This window comes from Gavia stellata, chromosome 3 (genome assembly GCF_030936135.1).
Source record: "Gavia stellata isolate bGavSte3 chromosome 3, bGavSte3.hap2, whole genome shotgun sequence".
Classification (NCBI taxonomy): Eukaryota; Metazoa; Chordata; class Aves; order Gaviiformes; family Gaviidae; genus Gavia; species Gavia stellata.
Genome location: NC_082596.1, coordinates 44,971,512 through 44,990,757, shown reverse-complemented (window position 1 = coordinate 44,990,757; position 19,246 = coordinate 44,971,512). Strand labels below are relative to the sequence as shown.

The 19,246-nt window shown below is 35.9% G+C and overlaps 1 protein-coding gene across 2 annotated transcripts in view; it reads right to left on the bottom strand.

The window, feature by feature from the left end:
* PCMTD1 (protein-L-isoaspartate (D-aspartate) O-methyltransferase domain containing 1) overlaps window positions 1-19,246 on the bottom strand; it is a 44,375-nt gene that overhangs the window by 10,413 nt on the left and 14,716 nt on the right. For both annotated transcript variants that reach the window (XM_059815465.1, XM_059815466.1), the window contains exons 2-3: window positions 14,497-14,923; window positions 10,370-10,472 (exon numbers count right to left, since the gene is read on the bottom strand). In XM_059815465.1, coding sequence (XP_059671448.1) covers window positions 10,370-10,472; window positions 14,497-14,803 — 410 coding nt within the window. In that variant the 5' untranslated portion in view covers window positions 14,804-14,923. The remainder of the gene's footprint in view (window positions 1-10,369; window positions 10,473-14,496; window positions 14,924-19,246) is intronic.

Here is a 19,246-nt window from a genome sequence, read left to right as displayed (position 1 = left end):
TTCTACATTCAGTGAAGGTCAATCAAGCAGTTCATGCTGTAGTTTCAATTTCAGGTAGCCTACCATTTAAGTCAAGCATCACCACATCAACTTCATTTGGAAGTTTGAGCAAAGTTCCTTTGTGGGCTTCAGAAGTACAAGACGAAGGGGGGCACAGGGAGAGAGAGAATATGGTACTTGTCTAAAATGCAGTTTTAAATCTTGAGACAGTCCCAAGTGAGTTTTAGAAAAATGAAGACAGCCTGCCTGCCTAACCTGGCAACTTTCACAACTTCTTCTGATCTTCTCAGAATGCTCCTCTAAAAGCTGGCAAGCTTACTACCAGATAGTCCTAAACTGCTTCCTCTGCTAGAAACCACCCTAAAGGTCATGAAGCCACTGGTCACACCCTCTTAAAACAAGCAGGAACACCAAACTCTCCAAGGAATCAAAAATACAAGACAAAACAAACACCCACAGAACATTCCCCAGACACAAAATACTTCGTACATGAGCTGTGGAGGAAAATCCACAGTGGTCTTTACAAATACAGTAAAAGCTGAAGAGTATTTCTCATTTAGCTCCACAGCTTGCAACCAGAAGGGCACAAAGTGCAAATGAAGACACAGAAGCAACCTCCTACTACACCTGTAAGAATGAGATGGGTTAAGTACTAGAGACCAACTCTGTCTATAGACACTTTAAATTGGCTGGACTGTGTTCCATATTATTAGCACAGTTTTGTGGAGACACAAGGCTTATGACCAAAACAGCCAGTTACTTGTTTATCCACCTACTTCAAAAAATACATTCTTCCCCCACATAGCTTCAGCTAGTTTCAACCCAATTTGTCAACAGCAGGAGTTTCCTGAAAGACTAATTTCCCACAGCAAACCTAAACACTGTATGGACTAAGGTAGATGTTATTCCTGAAGACCTCTCTTTAGTCCATGTCAGAGGAAAAACAAGAGGGTCTACTCAGCTCACCTGGCCATGCAATGGTAACACCCAGCTGGTCTGCATTGGTATGCTGGCTGCCCACTCAAACATAGGCAGTTCAAGAATTGCCACATGTAGCTTCCCGTTACCCAGAAAGCTAAATAAAAGCAGGTTGAAGAAATGGGAGGAAAAGGTTATAAATGGTGTCTGACCATTGCAAGATGCGAGTTCAAAAGCCAACCCTCTTCATTCATGCTGCCCACAGAACCAACTGCTTCATGTGTTACGGTAAGAATAGTGACAACAAACCAGAAATAAAGGCATACAGAGTTCATACAGTAGAATATTATGGACTTTTCAAACATACTTAAGTTGTACAACAGTGAACCTTACTCCTCCACACTCCTATGTAAAGTAAACCTCACCAGTGATGCAACAACTCTTTCCCCACTCCCTGAATCTTCAGCTGATTCCATTTTCACAAAAAGATACACACACCTCTGAATCAGAAAGAGCTGACACATGCAGGTACCATTTTCTTGTATTTATCTAATCCAGTAATTTGTGATGATTTTCCAACAGAGGCTAAAGCATAATTTTGAGAATTTGTTCTACTAACTTGCCCAAATAATTTTCAAAATAAGCAAAGTTTTAGTTTTACTCAATTATAAAAGACTCCATTTCATCAGGAAATTATCTAAAACTTAAATACAAAGGTTCTGCAAATACAAGGCAGTAAGTGATTTTAAGAGTATCTACCAAGAGCATCACAAGCTTGTTAGTCTTACAGTATGAATGTAGTATCAACCACCTTGTTTTACAATGGAACTTGACCTAATCAAACTCAAATTCTTTCAGTCTTAGTTGTCACTATATCCAACAAGTTGATTTTATTCCTACTGCTTTTGGGATATCAAAACATATCAGATATTCAATTTCATTCTGTGTTACACTGAGCTATCTTTTATTAGATTAATGACACTGCTGAAAAGAAATGGTTTATTGCTTTAATATGCAGTACTGACAATCACCTAAGCTACCTATCAAGATGAGGTAATATTTCAATCTTTTTTTTTTAGTTACCAAGTTGAAATACCAGTAAGAAATGTCAAGTGTTCTTTACCATTTGTTCACCTCTACCAAATGGCCAAGGTGGCCTTACAGAGCATTATAACAGGTAACATGAAAAAACCCTCTTATTTCACACATTGAATGCCAAAAAAGGGAAAAATAAAGTGCCATAACAATCTGGAGAATTTTCAATCACATTTTTTCAGTTGAATCTCCTATCTCGAATACAAGAGAACCAACAGCCAAAAGAACAGAAATTAAGAGTTCCCATTATAGATAGCATAGCCACAGAAAAATCTGTTTAAACGAGCATTTGCCATGGGATAAAATTAAGCGCACACAGATAATTTTTAGCAATGGCCCAAGATAATCAAGCAGTTTCAAGCACAGAAAACATCTTCCACCTTTTGCATTTTTGTAATCTATTCCTCAAGGATGATTCAAGTTCATCCTCAACACAGCCACAGTACTTTTCTTCCAGCTAAATGTAAAAAAGTTTCTGTAGAATTTAAAGGGCATTTCTGTCTTTCCTGCAGCAACTTAAGAAAATTATCAAGTAATAGATTGTTACTGCCCACGTTCTTTTAAGTAAGATTCCCCATAGATATCAACACACTGAAATATTACTATTGTAATAAAACCAACATCCATTTGAAAACACATTCATAGCAAAGAACTAAAATTAAAGTTTGTTGCTCTTGTATCCATATCCACCAATCTAGCATTTGTGCAACAACAAAACGTTAATAAAAAAATAAGAGAGCATAGTACAAAAACTTACTCTAATAGCAAGGGGTTTTTTTACAACGGGATTCATTGGTTGGTACTCCTGTAACACCCACCCACAGAACCTACCCTTTAATTACTTCCAACTCTGAAGATGTACAGGATGCTTCTTGGGCTAAGCTCTTCTATCTATACAACCTTCATGAATGCAGGACGTTATCTGGATGTGTCTTGAAGATGAAACTAGGTGCAAGTAGGCATGAATTGTCTTTTTTTTAAGTGATACACATACTTGAATCTTTAAAAAGGAACAAGTTCAATAAAATTGGGGAGAAAAATCAAGCAATTAGAAAGAAAAACAACTTTCAACATCCACAGGAAGGAAACGGTAAAACATGTTACAAGATGCTTAAAAAACAGCAATACTGAGGAACCATTTAAACTACTTACATCTGTCTTTTGCCAAGAGAAAAATTAATTAGTTCTTAAAACCAGCACCACTCCAGCTACATTTTACACCTCTCAACTACTACACTCATACTAGGATATCATCTAACAGTACACTTCTGCTTATCCCTATATTTACTAATCACACTCTTATCTCAGCTTGCTGCTCACAGCCCTGCCAGAAAGAAAACCCATTTCAGTATGAATTTAGTACATTGTTTTCTCATCCACGCTCATTCCCTTTAGTCAGTCAACTCAAACCCCTCCAAAAAGTCTGAAATCTCATTCAGTACCATCAAGCTGCTCCAAGTAATTCCCCTCTAATAGGAAATTTATTTAGATTTAGGACATAAAGGACTACTCTGCAACTGTAGTGTTAAGATGTGTAAGAAAAGGTTGGCCAGTTGTTAAGACTTGCCATTTGAACTACAGTGACACTACACTGGAACAAAGAATTCAAAAGCACTGCAAGGCAAATTTCACGCGTAATTCTTCATGGAAAAAAAAAACAGGTTTTAATACATATTCCAAAACAGAACAGTAAATCCAGCATAAGAACTCATGCAATTAGCTTTATATCACACTTCTCTTAAACCATCAAATACATTAATAACCAGACATTGAAATGAATCTGCAAAGTGTGTAGACTCTGAAAACATATGATAAAACATTAAACTATTTTTACTACAGTGAAAAGAAATAACACTTACTTTTGTCCTATACTAATATGTAATATTGCTGTCCTAATTCTAATATACCGCTGATCATATTTTCAGCAAAAGAACCCCTCAGCACAGGGGAAGAAGGGAACAGGATGGAAATCATTTAAAAAAAAATCAGTTCTGGCAGATTGGTTTAGAAGTTTCTTACTCTTTTCGCCAACAAAAAACTAGCCTATCTTCTTAAAACACAGCTACAGCAGCTGAAAAATAAGCGTTTCCTGTAGTTATTTTAAGACACAGACTGAAAACCTACAAATAATTTCAACTAGGAAGTTCTGGCTCCTTTGTCCATTTGCATTAAAAAGACAATACTCTGAGAGCTTCTCCTACGTCAAACATAAGAATTTCATTAGTCAGTAATCTTACTCCAAGTACTCCTAGAACCTGTTTAAACACTAATGCATTCACTGAAAGAAACCCTGAAGAAGCTTTCAGACCATTTAGTCAATTTTTCAGGTTTGAAACTGGCATAAAACTTATCTTCTTTGAAAAAGACAGACGAAGGTCAATACTCACATGGCTTTTTGTGACACAACACACCACAAGAACGTGCAACAGAATAATGAAATACTTCCCGATTTCTATGCCTCGTTAGCCTTTCTCATTTTACTCAACTGCAAAAGTGCTTTAGAACTAATATCAATCAGATTTAAAGGTACTTCTTATATATTGCAGGAAAAGGTTTTCCCATTTGTTTCTCAATAAATACTTCCCATGTTAAATCCTGTCAGTGATGGCCATTTAAGATTAAATCACCAGCTAAGAAACTTTAAACCTGCATCAGTTACTATGGGAAAAAAATTTTTAAGGAGTGTTAATTCTTTTCCTATTAAGTAGGGCAAGAGCAGGGCAGCAACATGACAAGTCCTTTCCCCCTTCTTTTGTATTTTTTTCTCCATTGTTCACTCCATCTCATTTAAGCATTTTTTCAAGCTCTCTGAATTAGTCTTTGATTAATGTGTAAATGCATATTCATTGATTGCAAGCATGTTTTGTTGAAAAGTTACACACATTTTACCTATTACTATTATTATATGCAAGACTTTCTGCATGTACACTATAAACATTAGAATAAACAGAAACAAATAAAAATATTAAATCTTTGAAAACAAAATCTACAATGACAACTGAAGTCCCTTGCATCCAATTACAATAATACTACTTTTAATCAGCATGAGAGTAATAGCCAAAAAGTGATGCTGGTAAAATTTCTATTCAGTAATTTTGTCTTAAACATTTTTTCAGCTTCCAGGCAATGCTGTAAGACAGTAAGGGAGAAACATATATTTCTACTTTATTTGTATCTGTCATTTTCATTTTTGAATAAAATTGTCTTGCTTCTTCTGTTATATGAGCTTAGCTATCTTGTTTATAATTTCTGATATTCATCTCAGTTTCATTAAAGCGGACCAGAATACATTACTCTATTTCTGAAGAAAAATTCAAACACTGGTTCTTAAAAATGACTAACCTCAATTTCCCTTCAACACTGGTTTACAAAATTTAAACTCCATTATGTACTATTTCAAACTTTGGTGGTAAAATGAAGAATTATATTGAATGAATACATATAATCAATTCCACAGTGAATTTTAAGAAAAGTGGACAGGAACAGGGAGGCAAGAAAAAATTTCTGACATTTCAGTTTATTGTCAGGGCCCTAATACATCCATGGATAGAAGTCTGGAAAACAACTTCTGTTTACAAAAACAGAAGAGTATTTGCTTTTTTTACTAAAGCAGAAAAATGGTTTTATAGGTTGAAATTGTCATATTTTATACTGTGGGTTTTTGTGAATCAACAGATTTAATAGGAACCATGCACTGAGCACTGTCATCACTTGCTTTAATGTAGCAAATGTTCTAAATACTATCAAAACTTGTAGCAATTAGACATTTCCAAAGAAAGATAGTGTCCACCATGGGATTTATTTATTTACTTCTAAAAGATATTTTATGTGTGGTTCTCAGAGGGCAAGAATATGTATTTCTGCATTTATCAAATACTTCAAAAATGCAGGTTTAGTTCCTTCCTAGATAAGAGTAGGCTCAATTGTCATTTTTGGAGCTTTCTGGTTTATGAGGTGTAGGATTAGATACAGTACTTCTCTCAGTATCGCTAAATGAAAAAGGGATATTCCAAAAGCCTATTTTCCTTTCCTTTTTGTTTAACATAACCTCTGCCATCAAAGAATCCCACTGGAATTCTTGTAGTCCCTGTGTTGTTCTGGTTAGACTATATCTCAACAAGAATTAATTCACCACTAAAAAACCCCTCATTTACACTATTTGAAACTAAGACTAAGATATCAGCAAGATTTAAACTGAGAAAGCCACCAGTGAGTTTTTGAGACATTTTGCTTTTCCTGCTTAGATTTTTACTGCAATCATTTAACCAGCTGCACAGGCAGGAAGGAGCTTTATTTTCTTTGTGTGCATACAAGAACTGTCCCTTTCAAATCTGCTTTAATGAAAGGAAAGTAAGCCTTCAGAGTCCTTGCAGGAGCCCTGAATTTCGATGAAGACAAATAAATATTCTTTTGGAATAATAAGCTTACTATTTTTCAATCCAACACAATCTACTACAGGACTTCAGGAAGAAGTTTCACCCATAACAGTTATCCCAGAAGTAGTACTAGGGTTCTTGTCACTTACCATTGAAGTGGTTTCTTTTGATCCTGAGAAGGGTTGGTGATTTTCTTTCACAGCAGGGACTTCACCAGCTTACCCAGGTTTGGTTTTTGATAGGGTGCTAGAAGATGGGCAACCTAGCCTTGCCCTGTGGCTCTCTCTCCGAGCTGGATATTCTAGGTCTAGAAGTTGACTGGGAGCAGAAAAGACAACACATTCCCCTTCAATAAACAGGTGAAGCGGGGCCTGTTACTTGCACATACGTGTTTTAGATAGAGCCTTCTTAAGGAATGATTTTTTTTCCCCTTAATTGGCATGCATTCCCTGAAGGTTTTAAGAATGATAGAGAGCCTTACGCATATTTCAGACCTAAAATCTTCGCACCTCAACCATGACAACACTTTCCAATGCTTTCAGATGGCACTTCTCCTTTGCTTCTACTGGTAAACATGTTGTCAAGTAAAATCAAGGCAGCATTTTACCTCTCACAATGAACAACTCCACCTCCATTTAGAGGAAAACTTTTTTTTTTTAGATTGGTGGGATATGGATACAGACACAAGTAATTACTGGAATTATTTGTCTTTCTGAAACAGGTACCTGAAAAGCTTTTCTTCTGATGAACAGTTCAAGAGGCCAAAACTGAGAGAAGCCCAGCTACCAGGGTAGACAACCCTCCCTTTAGGCAGAGAGAGTGTCTCAAATCCTTCTGGACATGCTATTTTTACATTGCTTCCAGTCTTTGGTCAAGCACCTACCTCAATCACAGAAAAGTAAGTTTTTAATTACATTTCAACAACATTTGTAACAGGAACCAAGAAAAAAGTTGTATTATACCACACAACACTGGATCATTTCCCCCATAAAAATGGCATCAAAGCAAAATTCCATCTTGCTTTATCAGGCAAAAACCCACCTAAATCGTCATGACCCAGCTCCACGAAGTCAGATGCAAAGACAATGGACTACTGTTCCAAGCAAAGGAACACCACAAAGTTACAAAGTCTTTATTTAGGATCTAGGTTGAAGCTCTCCAAGTACCTACCCATAAGGTTAAACCCCTGCTTTTTGTTTCAAAAGGAGATTGCTTAAAATATTCAGACCAGACTAAAGAACATTCTACACTAAAGAAAGAACGCAGGGAAGTGGCAATGAAAAGTTTTACAAAATTCCCCAGCTGCATAACTCCATTACTGCCAGGAAAACTGATCGTGGCCTCTGTGCTCCCTCTGTCCTCCGCATGCCTCGTTAGAGGCTGCTGGCAACTGTAATGTATTTTTCCCCGTAACACGCACACATCCACTCAAAACAATTAGCTTCATTCATACCAGTCTGCCACGTAAAATCTATCTTCAAACAGTAAGGACGCCTGCTCAGTATACACCAGTGTTCAACAGTAGACAGACACCGCACACCTTTTTCTTGAGTGGTCTTTCGTCCAAATACTAAGCTGACCAAATCAGTAGTTAAGTTCAGATGCCACAGTCCGCACAATTCTGGGTAAATATCTTTCACTTATAAATGAAGATGCAGGAAAAAAGTTACTGAAACAAGAACCAAAACCAGACTTACTGACCCAGAGCACATTACTTTGAGAGGCAGATTAAAATTCAAGACATGCTGTATAAATTTGCTTATTATTAAAAAAAGAACATAGAAGGACCCCATCACAGAAAAACCCACACATCTTAACTACATTAAAATAGAGTATTTACAAAGAAAGCAGTTAACCAGAATCAGCTATGCAGACAAGTTACAAATCCCCCCATAAAACAAAAACTAACCAGGCAATCAGTAACATGTCAGCTGCAGTGCAGCTATTACCAAGCAGATTTGTATCAAAAAGCACTTTCATAGAAGTGTAATTTTTGTTAGGTTGGTGAGGAGGGTGTTTCTGTAGCCATTGCTTAGTATTTTACTGTTGTGAGGAAAAGGTGGATTGTTAAACAGCATATGCCACGATACAAATTAGTGATAAAGTTTAGATCATATCCACCAACTTGTTGACTTTTTCCCCTCATTGGAGTAACACCATATAACTAAAGATCAACTTAACTATCATTGCAAAAAGCACACAGCATTTATAACACTGTCCCCAGAATTGAATTTCACTGAATTAGAGGAAAATACAACTCTTTAAGAATATTTATATCATTTACTATATACAATCACTTATTTCCTTTAAGCACAACATACATACAACACTGACATTCACTTATGCCAAGTTCAGCAACTTTGGACGTTTTCTTTTCCAGTTCTTGCATGTTTTAGAGTGTAAACTCCAGTGTTCTGATATTCACTTACATAAATAACCTAATCAGATTTTTGTTTAAATGATAACAACATTTCCTAGCTACCCCTTCACTCAATTTCTTTTAATTTCTGTACAGAAACATATCACCAGATTGGAAAGACATTTCAATCAAAGCCAGCTTTTTGTATGTCTCAGTACACACACCTACAGGAATGCAGGTATGCGCAGGACTTTATTAGCTGGCAGGTACATCTAACTTAATAGAACCACTAATGCACTGTTAGTAATGATCACAAGTGACCACATTTCACACACTTTTTTTAAAGACAGACTATATAAAGTGTACCATAAAGTTTAGACTGAATCCATTTTTATTTGTTCTGGCTTCTGTATGTATTAAGCTCAGCTAACAAGTTCTTGTACTAAAATTAAGACAGTAGTAATGAAACATATGTATTTCCTCTTACATAATTTTATTTATTCTAACGGGGAACGTAGTACTAAAATCATCTAGTCAGTATCATAAGTACAGAATTTAATTCAGATACAAGTAACACTAGGATGATACTTTAAACTTAACTTTCTACTCTAATTAAGAGCCTTCTCTTACTTAGGAGCAGAAGGAGGAAGGCCTGTGGTCAGACCAAAGCTCCGGAAGTTTGGGGTGTGAAAAAAAGTGGACTGAGCTCCAGCCAACATAACCAAGAGCATGGCAGTTCATAAGGCACATTACAACAAAGGTAAAGAAGGGATAGAAAGAATTTTCTGTGCTGCCCGCTGGGGAAGAGAAGAGGTGTAGGACATGCAATTCTTAGGCTACTCCTACAAATCAAAAGCTTCCCTGCATTTCCAGAATCTACCTTACAATCACTGTTGGAGAACTTTTTGCCTGTAAAGAAAAAAATCTTTATAGAGAATAGCCCTAGCTAGAACTTTGTTCTCCCTTTCACACAGGCAAAGATGTCCAAGATCCAGATTCTTATGGGACAACCTAAAACTAATAATAAAAAACATCGTTGAGTAGGTAGAACCAATAAGGTTCAAAGCCCTGTAACCCAGAAGTATACCAGTAAAAATTAGTAGTGTATGAGCACAGATGAATACTCCCAAGTCCATCTCTTCAGGTAATAAACATGAAGACAATCAGATAAATTTACTCTAGATCAACAGTGGTAGATTAGAAGAAAGTTAATACTGTACAGAAAGATTATGTCCAGTTATGTAATAAAAACTGACTTAATGGATACAAATTACTCTATACATTCAGACAAAGACACCTGCATATCACGTCGTTCTCTAAGTATGTATGTACATATGCATGTACATGCACATACATACATGTGCGTGTGTATGTATACACAACACCAAAATGCACAGAAATCAACTTTGGTGAGTATTACACAGCAAGAATACTCCCACACTTCTAATGCGTGCTTTCTTAAGCCTTAACTTACCTCGTGAACTAGTGTCACAAACTGTAAGTTTTATGTTTTGGTTGTGTGATGTCATTCTTCCCCCCTCCCTAAACTTGTAAGCAACGACGTACTCAGTTTAGTAACAAAATTTTGCTCCAAAGTAAACTAGACAAATGAGATACTTACTTATCAAAGCTATCACTATATTTTATGAAGCTCTCCAATTTTTCCTTGGCATATTCTACCACATCTGAGTGAAGCTCTATTCCATGATTTATCCCAAAAGGTCCTGTAAATAAAAACAGCAGGGTAGGTTTGGGTTTTGTTTTTTTTTTAAGCACAGCACAACCACATGGAACAGCATTATACCTTTCATCTGTGAAAGCACTAACATCACATAAAACACGGAGGTCTCCCAACACCGCTAGACAAAGTTATTTGTTGCATCTTGTTACAAATGCTTAAGGTGATAAAAGGCCAAAGGATCAGTGAAAGAACAGGGACAGAACTGTGGCAAAACAATTTTATAGAATGCATTTTCTTCATAACCATGCAGAAAAAAATTACTACACTCAAGTTAGTCTGAGCAACTTCTTTTCCAACACAGTATTTAGTTGGAATACAACAGTTTCAAATTATGATTTAGTCTGTATTTTGGTACTTAAATTTTGAGAAGTTTCCTTCTGACAAAATTTTCAGCTTTTGATCAGGTCTTATATCCCTTAGCCAGATTCGCTCTTCTATTTTGCAGGTTCCAAAATCAGAAGTCTGGTCCTGATTCACTGATATAATAATGAATTTCCATCTAGAACATCGAAATTGACCACATGATGGTCAATCATCACAATCCCATCACAGTTGCAACACTGCTTTTCTGCAATCAAATCAAAGTATATTTCCAAGTCAATTTGTGTGCCAAAAGTTAATGCTATTTTTCAGGAACCAGAAGAATTCAAGAGACAGTATTATGACGATTATCCACATCAGGAAGGAATCCGAATCAGACAGTCACATTGGGTGTGGGGATTCTATATTTAACATGCACTCATTGCCCAGGGACTTTAGTCATTGGAGCATAGAATCGGAAAAGAGAGAGGGAAGGGGAAGAAGGGAAAGTAAACATCAATAAGATTAGACAAAACGTGTATTTATATCCTCTACTGCATTCTAAATCTTTCCTAAATATTTAGCTCAAAGATGTTACTTCAGTGAAACAGAATTCAATTTACCTTTTCTAGGACATCGATTAACAAAACAGACCTAGGGTTACTGAGAAAGGTTTCATTTTACTGCAAGAAAAAACAGTATATGCCACTAAGCTGATTAATAATTGCAATTCTTAACATAGTTTAGAACATTTTCTACTAGCTGAAATAAAACCAATCCAATAGTTTACCATACGCAGTGCTCGTAAGACCTCTCTGATGGCACGCAAAAAGCTGGTAGATCATCCAAAGGATGTTCTTGGAACTTGTGAAAACATATGCCTCCTGTTGACACTCACACCTACTGTAAATTTAGTTTATTATCTATCACATTAAGAAATGCATTAGCATAAACAATACCTTCCTAGCTGTTTAATTATTTAATGTTCCCTTGCACAGTAATAGGCTATGATGTATCATACCAGTGTAGTTACAGTTCTACAGCATGCAGCAGCAGGCAAGGTATGTTTTAATTAAAAAATAATCACCATTCCTTTAACCTCATAATTTAAAGTAAATTAAAAATGCATCGACATAATCTGTCCAAAAATTCACATATACATTTCTTTCAATACTCAATTTTGAAAAACAAAGAACTAAAAAAACCTGTGTCAGTCGCTCCAACAGCTTGAAATTAAATCTATGAATGCAAGACAGCACCACATCATGATACACCATAGTATTCGTAATTTGAAAGAACATATTTCTTATATTTTTGTTCATCAGGGAAGTCACAGCTGTACATTTAAGCAAAGAGTCAGCCAATCTAAAAACATGAAACCAACTTCTCTGTCATTCTCAAAGTCAACTGGCCTCTTTCAGCATAATAAGCTAACAATTGCACCATCTACTCCGAACTAAATTTACATTTTAACAGTATCAGCAACAGTTAATTTAATCTCTATGGAATGGGGTTCGGTTTTTTAGTATGTTGCTATACTTACAAGCGTTTACCAGTTTTAAATTATTTGCTAATTTAATCTAGTCATTTTGACACTGCCAACACAGCAGAAATACTACTCACTACGTTGTCCAATTGAAAGATATTCAACTACTGTCAAAAACCACATGGTTCTCTCTTACTAATTGGAGTGCACACTGAAATCTGTTTAAAGAATTGTGAGCTTTTAAAGATATACATGATTTGTCAGAAAATTACTTCTGTTTATTTTTCTTTGTTAAAACACCTGTTCCCTGGTTTAAAACAAACACTAAAATAAAGAAGAATGATTGTATGTTAACTAGTAATTTTATCAAAGGGAGCAGAGTAAGAAAATAAAGGCACACAGATTGTATTTATACCTTCCATGCCTCAGCCTAGCACTCAAACTACATTACAATACTAAGCAGACTTTGGAAACTGGGTACAGCACTACAGAAACATCAAAAGTCTCCTTCTGCAAGTAGCTGAGCATTCACTGCTCCAGGCTCCTCAGCACTGCTAGAGAAGTATCAGCACCTGAGCTGGCTCTGTAGGAACATCTGCAGTGTAACCATGCTCCTCAGGGGCTGTCAGCCAATCTCACCCTCTGTAGAAGACAAATCTTTTCCTGTTTAATTTCTTCAACTCTGCTTATAGTATTCTGAAGGATAGGAATTCTGCTTGATAAGGAGAGGTCAGACCCACGAGCATTCAAGAGCCAACCAACAGCCACTCAAAATAGGTTAGATAAATACACAGATACAAGTGCAACAGATTTAAGGCACAATTCCTTTTTTAAACATCATAGTTACAAAAGAATAATGAAAGGACAAAGCTTTCAGAAGACAGAGAAATAAATGAATACCATTACTCACTACCTTAAGCAAACATTTTAGAGAAAATGCAGCAGTATTTACTAATTGTTTTAATACTGAAATAGAACGCTGAACTTAAAATATTACAATCTAATTAAAAATGTCTACTCTCAAACAGAAACACTCTTGTAAAGGGCAAAGCAACACTATTACTCTTTTTTATTTTTACCTGTGAATGAACATAAATCCTATTTCCACAAGAGAACAGTAGAATCTGTTGAATTTATTGGTATTAACTGGAGCAAAAGACACTGCCAGAGATGCCAACAAATGACGTTTGTTATGTATTATTAGGGATAATTTCTACTCTTTAACAAGTAAGAACAGATGACAAAGTAACTGAACTAACTGAAAATTAACAAACCAACTCTTCACAACTCAGTTGTGTATATAAATAAATGCAAAATGTTTATGTTACCTGTGAGCAAGGTTTCTGCAACCAAGGAAATACGAAAACTCCATGTAATACAGTCAATAAAGTTATATCTATGAAAACTACATACTAAAATAAATGAAGTTATTTCATGCAATGAAATTATTTTTTTTAAAAAATTATTGTTGGTACATATGCTCTGTATTCTAAATATTGGGGAGGGGGGAGAATTAAAGCATTTTTCCTCTCCAAGGTAGGCTTTAGAATTTAAACGTAGACAGAAATATTTCATTACATCTTTTTCCATACAGGAAAAGTATTTGAAAACAGAAGAAAAAAACACAGTGCCAATCTGTTAAAATAGTTCTAAAAACCTACAGACCTGCAGTGTTTAAACAGTCTTATCAGTCTACATCCCAAAACTTTCTCACTAATAAAATTATTAAATAAATGTATTTTAAAATAATTGTTTGCATGCTGGTAGAGATTTATTTTTCAAGTAAGTTTCTTCAAGAGTCATTAGTCTTTACAATTTAGATTTTTCTTTCCATAAACTAAAGATCAAAACAGTAACCTAGAGTAAGGGCATAAACATGGTGCAAATGCAGACTAAAATTTTAGTCCTCAAAAATTGTTCCTCTGAGCCTTTTCCTTTTAAGGAAAAAAAGGACTGTTTCCTTTCAAATGAGAATTTTAAACTACAGAAAGGCAAGCAGGAATAATTGCCCCTTCCAAAACACTCCATGAAATGTCACTGAACAGTAGTGCCAGTGAACATCTTGTAGATAACATACAATATTTTAACAACACATTTCAAACACCTAGTCTTAAGTATAGTACTGTCATTTTTAAAGAAGTAAAATGAAATTTTACAGGGCTTGTATAGTCTTCTAAAAATATGCAGAAACACTATATTAAAATGAAAACATTCAAATTACCTAATATTAATCCCACCATTGTACTCAAGTATCCGGTTCCACTACCCAGATTTAGAAAAGACAATCCAGGTTGAAGCTTCAGTGCTTCCATGACTTCAGAATAAATGCAAGGTGCTGACAAGTGTATGTTTCCATGCTTCCAGGCCAAATCTTTATAAGCATTGTCCCTGTATCCTTCCAGATAATAATCACCACGATCAATTGCTCTGAAGGCTTGCTCCACACTCTCAGTGCGAATGTACTGAGCTTCTTTCAAGTTATCAATTAAGTCATCGTTGTCTTCTCCAGCACTCACAGCTCCTCCCATGCTGAATTTCTATGATAATTCAATTATTTTGCAAGACACATTAGGAGAAAAGTTTTCCCAAAAGTTTATGTATGTAATGGATTCTCAGTTCTTCTTTCAGAAGCACATCACAAACGAATCCTGGAAAACAGATATGTTTACATAACTTGAGTTTCGAAAGAGAAACAAATCAACAACTATTAGAGGGTGATGAAATATTGTTAGCATTAGATCACTTTATGAAGTAGAACTATTAAGACTCAGGACAGCTAGTATTTAATCAAAATTTTGCCCTTCAGATTTTAACTCAATCCAGTGTTTTTCAGCTTAGCTTTAACATGTCAACATGTGCTGTCTACATTAGCAAGCAATGCAGCATAGGAGTTTACACAGACACTGAAAACACTGCTAAGAAGCTATCATCCATATCATATATATTGGGGGGGGGGGGGGGGCGGACACAGCAACTGCCTTTGGACTAGCTCTAGTCCCATCCTGAGAACTAAATGTCCAACAGCAGTTGGAGCATGTACCAACTTAGTTACATTCGAAAGGAACCAGGTTTACATGCTTTGAAATCACCCCACAGTGGGGACAAACCCAGGTGAATGGTGATGTCCAGGAAATGCTTCTCAGATGTTCACTTTTGAGTTGAACCAGAATACTAGTGCAGACACTACAACACATTGCTCTGTTCTGGATTCAGCACATGAAACCCCTCTGAGTATATGAGCTCCTCCTAATGCCTGCCATATTCACTAGAAGAGTATGAATTCCGTAAGTACCTACAAGTTTTCAACAGCCTGACGGCTCTTAAGTGACTAGCAAAGTTCCATGAATTCTACACAGAATATTAATTTCAAAATAATTCCTTCAGATCTGTATTTTATCTGCAGTTATTACATTATTAATCACTAAACTCATAAAAACCACGTTAACGTTTTTAAGGTTGCATGAATTACCAGTAAAATAGCAACAGAAGACTGGAAGAAAGGAAGACAAAGTTTAATCCAACACTTCTAGATGAATACAGTACCCATAGTGAGCTAGTTATTAACATTAATTACAAAGTCAGCTTAGATAACCAAAAGAAGAAGAAAGACCATAATGAATCTTGGAGCACTTTCTAGGTAACCTAGTTTAAAAAAAAAAAAAGACATACTCACCCCTGACTCTTTAATTGCACTGCTGAGTATCACCTTTTAAAAAAAATTCCACCTGCCTCTTCAAACAAGCAAACCAAACGTTCTTCTTAAAATTATGAATGTAACCTTTTATCTGAGAATACTCCAACACAATTCAGCAAATTCCCGTTTTATACATGCCTATTCATGAAAGTTCACGCGTCAGGAATTCACAAACACAATCTAGATGCCCAAGGTCATTTAAGTTATCAAAAAGAAGCTGGTTCCTAAGTTTACATTGTAGGGATCACCACAACACAATTTTTGTGGTTAAACACTTTAAATGAATAACCTTCTTAGAACACTAATGAATCCTTTCCCACATGTTTAACAGGTCTCTTTCAAAACAGTACTAATAAACCTTTCCATAAAGCCAAACTGTTCACCACTCAGCTGAGTGTTATTCTGAAGCAAAACCAATTCTCACTTACATCCTGGAGTGGAAAGAGGTAAAAAGCCACCAGACACAATGATCAACCAGCAGGAAAACCTTTGGTGAAAGTAGAAAAACTGCACTTCCCATCACCCCAGTGTTCCAGAGCTGAATAAGTAGGCCTGGGTGTGTTTAATTGCACAAGAACACCCCTATTTTTGAAAAAACTAAGAGACAATTTAGACAGGAAGTGTGGAACTTGAGGGAGGATTTTTTTTAAGTAAAAAGTAATATGTAAAAATATTCCAGCCCCGCTCACTTGTCTTCACTTGCATCACACCTAAAAGTTCAACGAACTACTGAATCAAATTATAGTTATCAAGTTAAATAATCTACAGTGACTAAAACAATAGCTTTTGCCATCCCTTCATCCTAAAAAGTTCATGATTGTCTTGAGATACGTTTGGAAATAGTTTTAACTAAAACGTACATGTAAGAATGGAGTTTCTTGAAGACTAATGCAGCTGCTACATTTGAGAAACAGAAATACCCCTTCCCACCGTACCTGCCGAGTGCATTAACCACCTCGCACCAGCAGATGGAGAACTTCACCAACTATCTACACTCAGCTGGTGAGCAGGCAAATTACACAAACCGCTCAGATGGAAAAATGCCATTCTTCCAACCTAAAGGTTTACCCTTTCTATCAAAAAATGTCTTTACTAGTTCCACATAAAATTTATTTCCCATAAATAACAATCTAGTCACTAGGCGAAAACAGAATTAATTTCTTCAGGTATTTTTTAATTTTATATTCTTAGTATTATCTGACAGCTAAAGTTATTGTAGTATCACAAGATTTTGTACTGATGACACCCACCAAGCATTTCACCTTCATTAATGGTTATCACGTAGAATCTCAAAGACAAGAACAGAAAAAGTCTGATACACAGCACGACATTGTGGAAAGTGGGGGAGAAAACAAACAGAGCACCTCCTCTCAAGAATGGGATGCTTACACAGCAGAACAGAGTGGCTAATTAGAAGTGTGATTGAAGGTTGCATCTTATTCTGGATACACTGCCCCCGCTGAAAAAGGTGACATTAGGTAGAGACAGTAATATTCTTTGCTTTTTAGATACCTTGCTTTTGGTTTGCTTTCGTTCATCAACTATGGTGCTCTACTCTGGCCTCTACAGCTATAGGTTAAGCAGAAATGCTATTCAAGTGGAAAGTATTTTTGCTAAAAAAAAAACACTCTAGGAAGTTAAAGAAATAGATCTTTTAATGAAAAGTGACCTCTTGTGCTGCAAAGAAGTATTTTGTGACATTTTACTTCCCTCCAATGCTTTTATGTTTGTAAGCTTTTACCCTATGAAAGTAAAATGACTTGGTTCTAACACAGGCAATAGATGTGTGAAGTCAGATACATTTTCTACTATTTTAAACACACATCCCACAAGCTATTTTAGCATAGCTGGAGAAAAAGGGCAAGTTAGTCAAAGCTCCCTTGTGACAGCTGACCCAGGACCAAGATAAAGACAGCAGAGCATACCATAATTAAACTTTCTACATAGCTGCCAAGCTCACAGAAAGCATCCTGTGAAGCTCACCGATACCTAAATTGAAATACACACAGTTCACAAAGAGCATGAGCAGCATTCTGATGCCTGTTACACCAAGAGGTATAGAAATTTCACAAGAAACGGAAGGGTATACAACGTTAACAAAATGCAGCAATGGCTTTTAGCCTTATGAACCTTTGGAATACAGAAGCCAACAGAAATTGTAGTTTAGGAGTTAAAATTTCAATATAGTCTTGAGTAAGAAAATTCATTCACTGATTAAAACCAACTAGGATTAAAAAGACTCTGTTTCTCATTCCACACCATTCATGTATTTATTTTTACAAGTTGGAACACTTTTTCTTGAAGTTTCTTATATTCACAATAAAAACGAAATGTCAACACACTTTCCAATTTCTGTAAAAACCCACACAACTGTATCATAAGACCTCTGACATATTTCTGACCTACCTTGTAATCAATTTTACTGGAATTCCTTATCATAAATAATTTCTGATTTTTTTTTAATATTGTTACATTAGTTGAACAGGTGTTCTTTGGCTATGTGAAGCTAAGAAGTGCTGACAATTTGATTGCATTTTAATTCTCCACCATTTTATAAGCCATGCAAAACTCTTATCTGAAAAGTTAGTAATCAGATTTAAGGTTTGCCAAATTTTTTTTGCCAGCTCTCAAAGGGACATAAGTTTTGCATGTTTCAAAATTTTTACAAATACATTTGCACTTCAAGTTAATTCCTTAGGGCACTAACAACTGCACACTCTCAAATACAGATTAAATACCATGCTATCAAGGTATCCAGTTAATTTGACAGACAAAACTTCACCTTTGCTGAATCTGCACAAGGTCAAATATCTTACAAATTTAATGTCTTATAATACTGACACATCCTGACTCTACATAGATGACTAAAAATACACATTATTTGAGCCTACTAACTTGACTCTTGTTTTGTTTCAAAGAGTGAGAAATAGAATAGAAAATATAATAAATGGGATCAGCCATATTTCAAGTCTGTTCCTCAGAACCAATGTAAGTCTCCTCCGCAGAACTATTTTCACAAAGCTATCAGCTTGGAGCACACTACAACACACTGAATCAAGACTGTGATACACCACTTCAAACTCACAGATGGCATACAAAATTGCTTGGCGAACCTTCCCCCTTACCCAGGACAGGAGGAGGGGGAAGAGACAATAAACCACTGAGCTACTCATTAATATAGACATAGGAGTCAGCTGTTAAGTTTCCACAAAAAGGAATATTCTATGACTGGCGACAGGAAGGAATTAACTGCAAATGCATGCAAGGGCTTGAAACA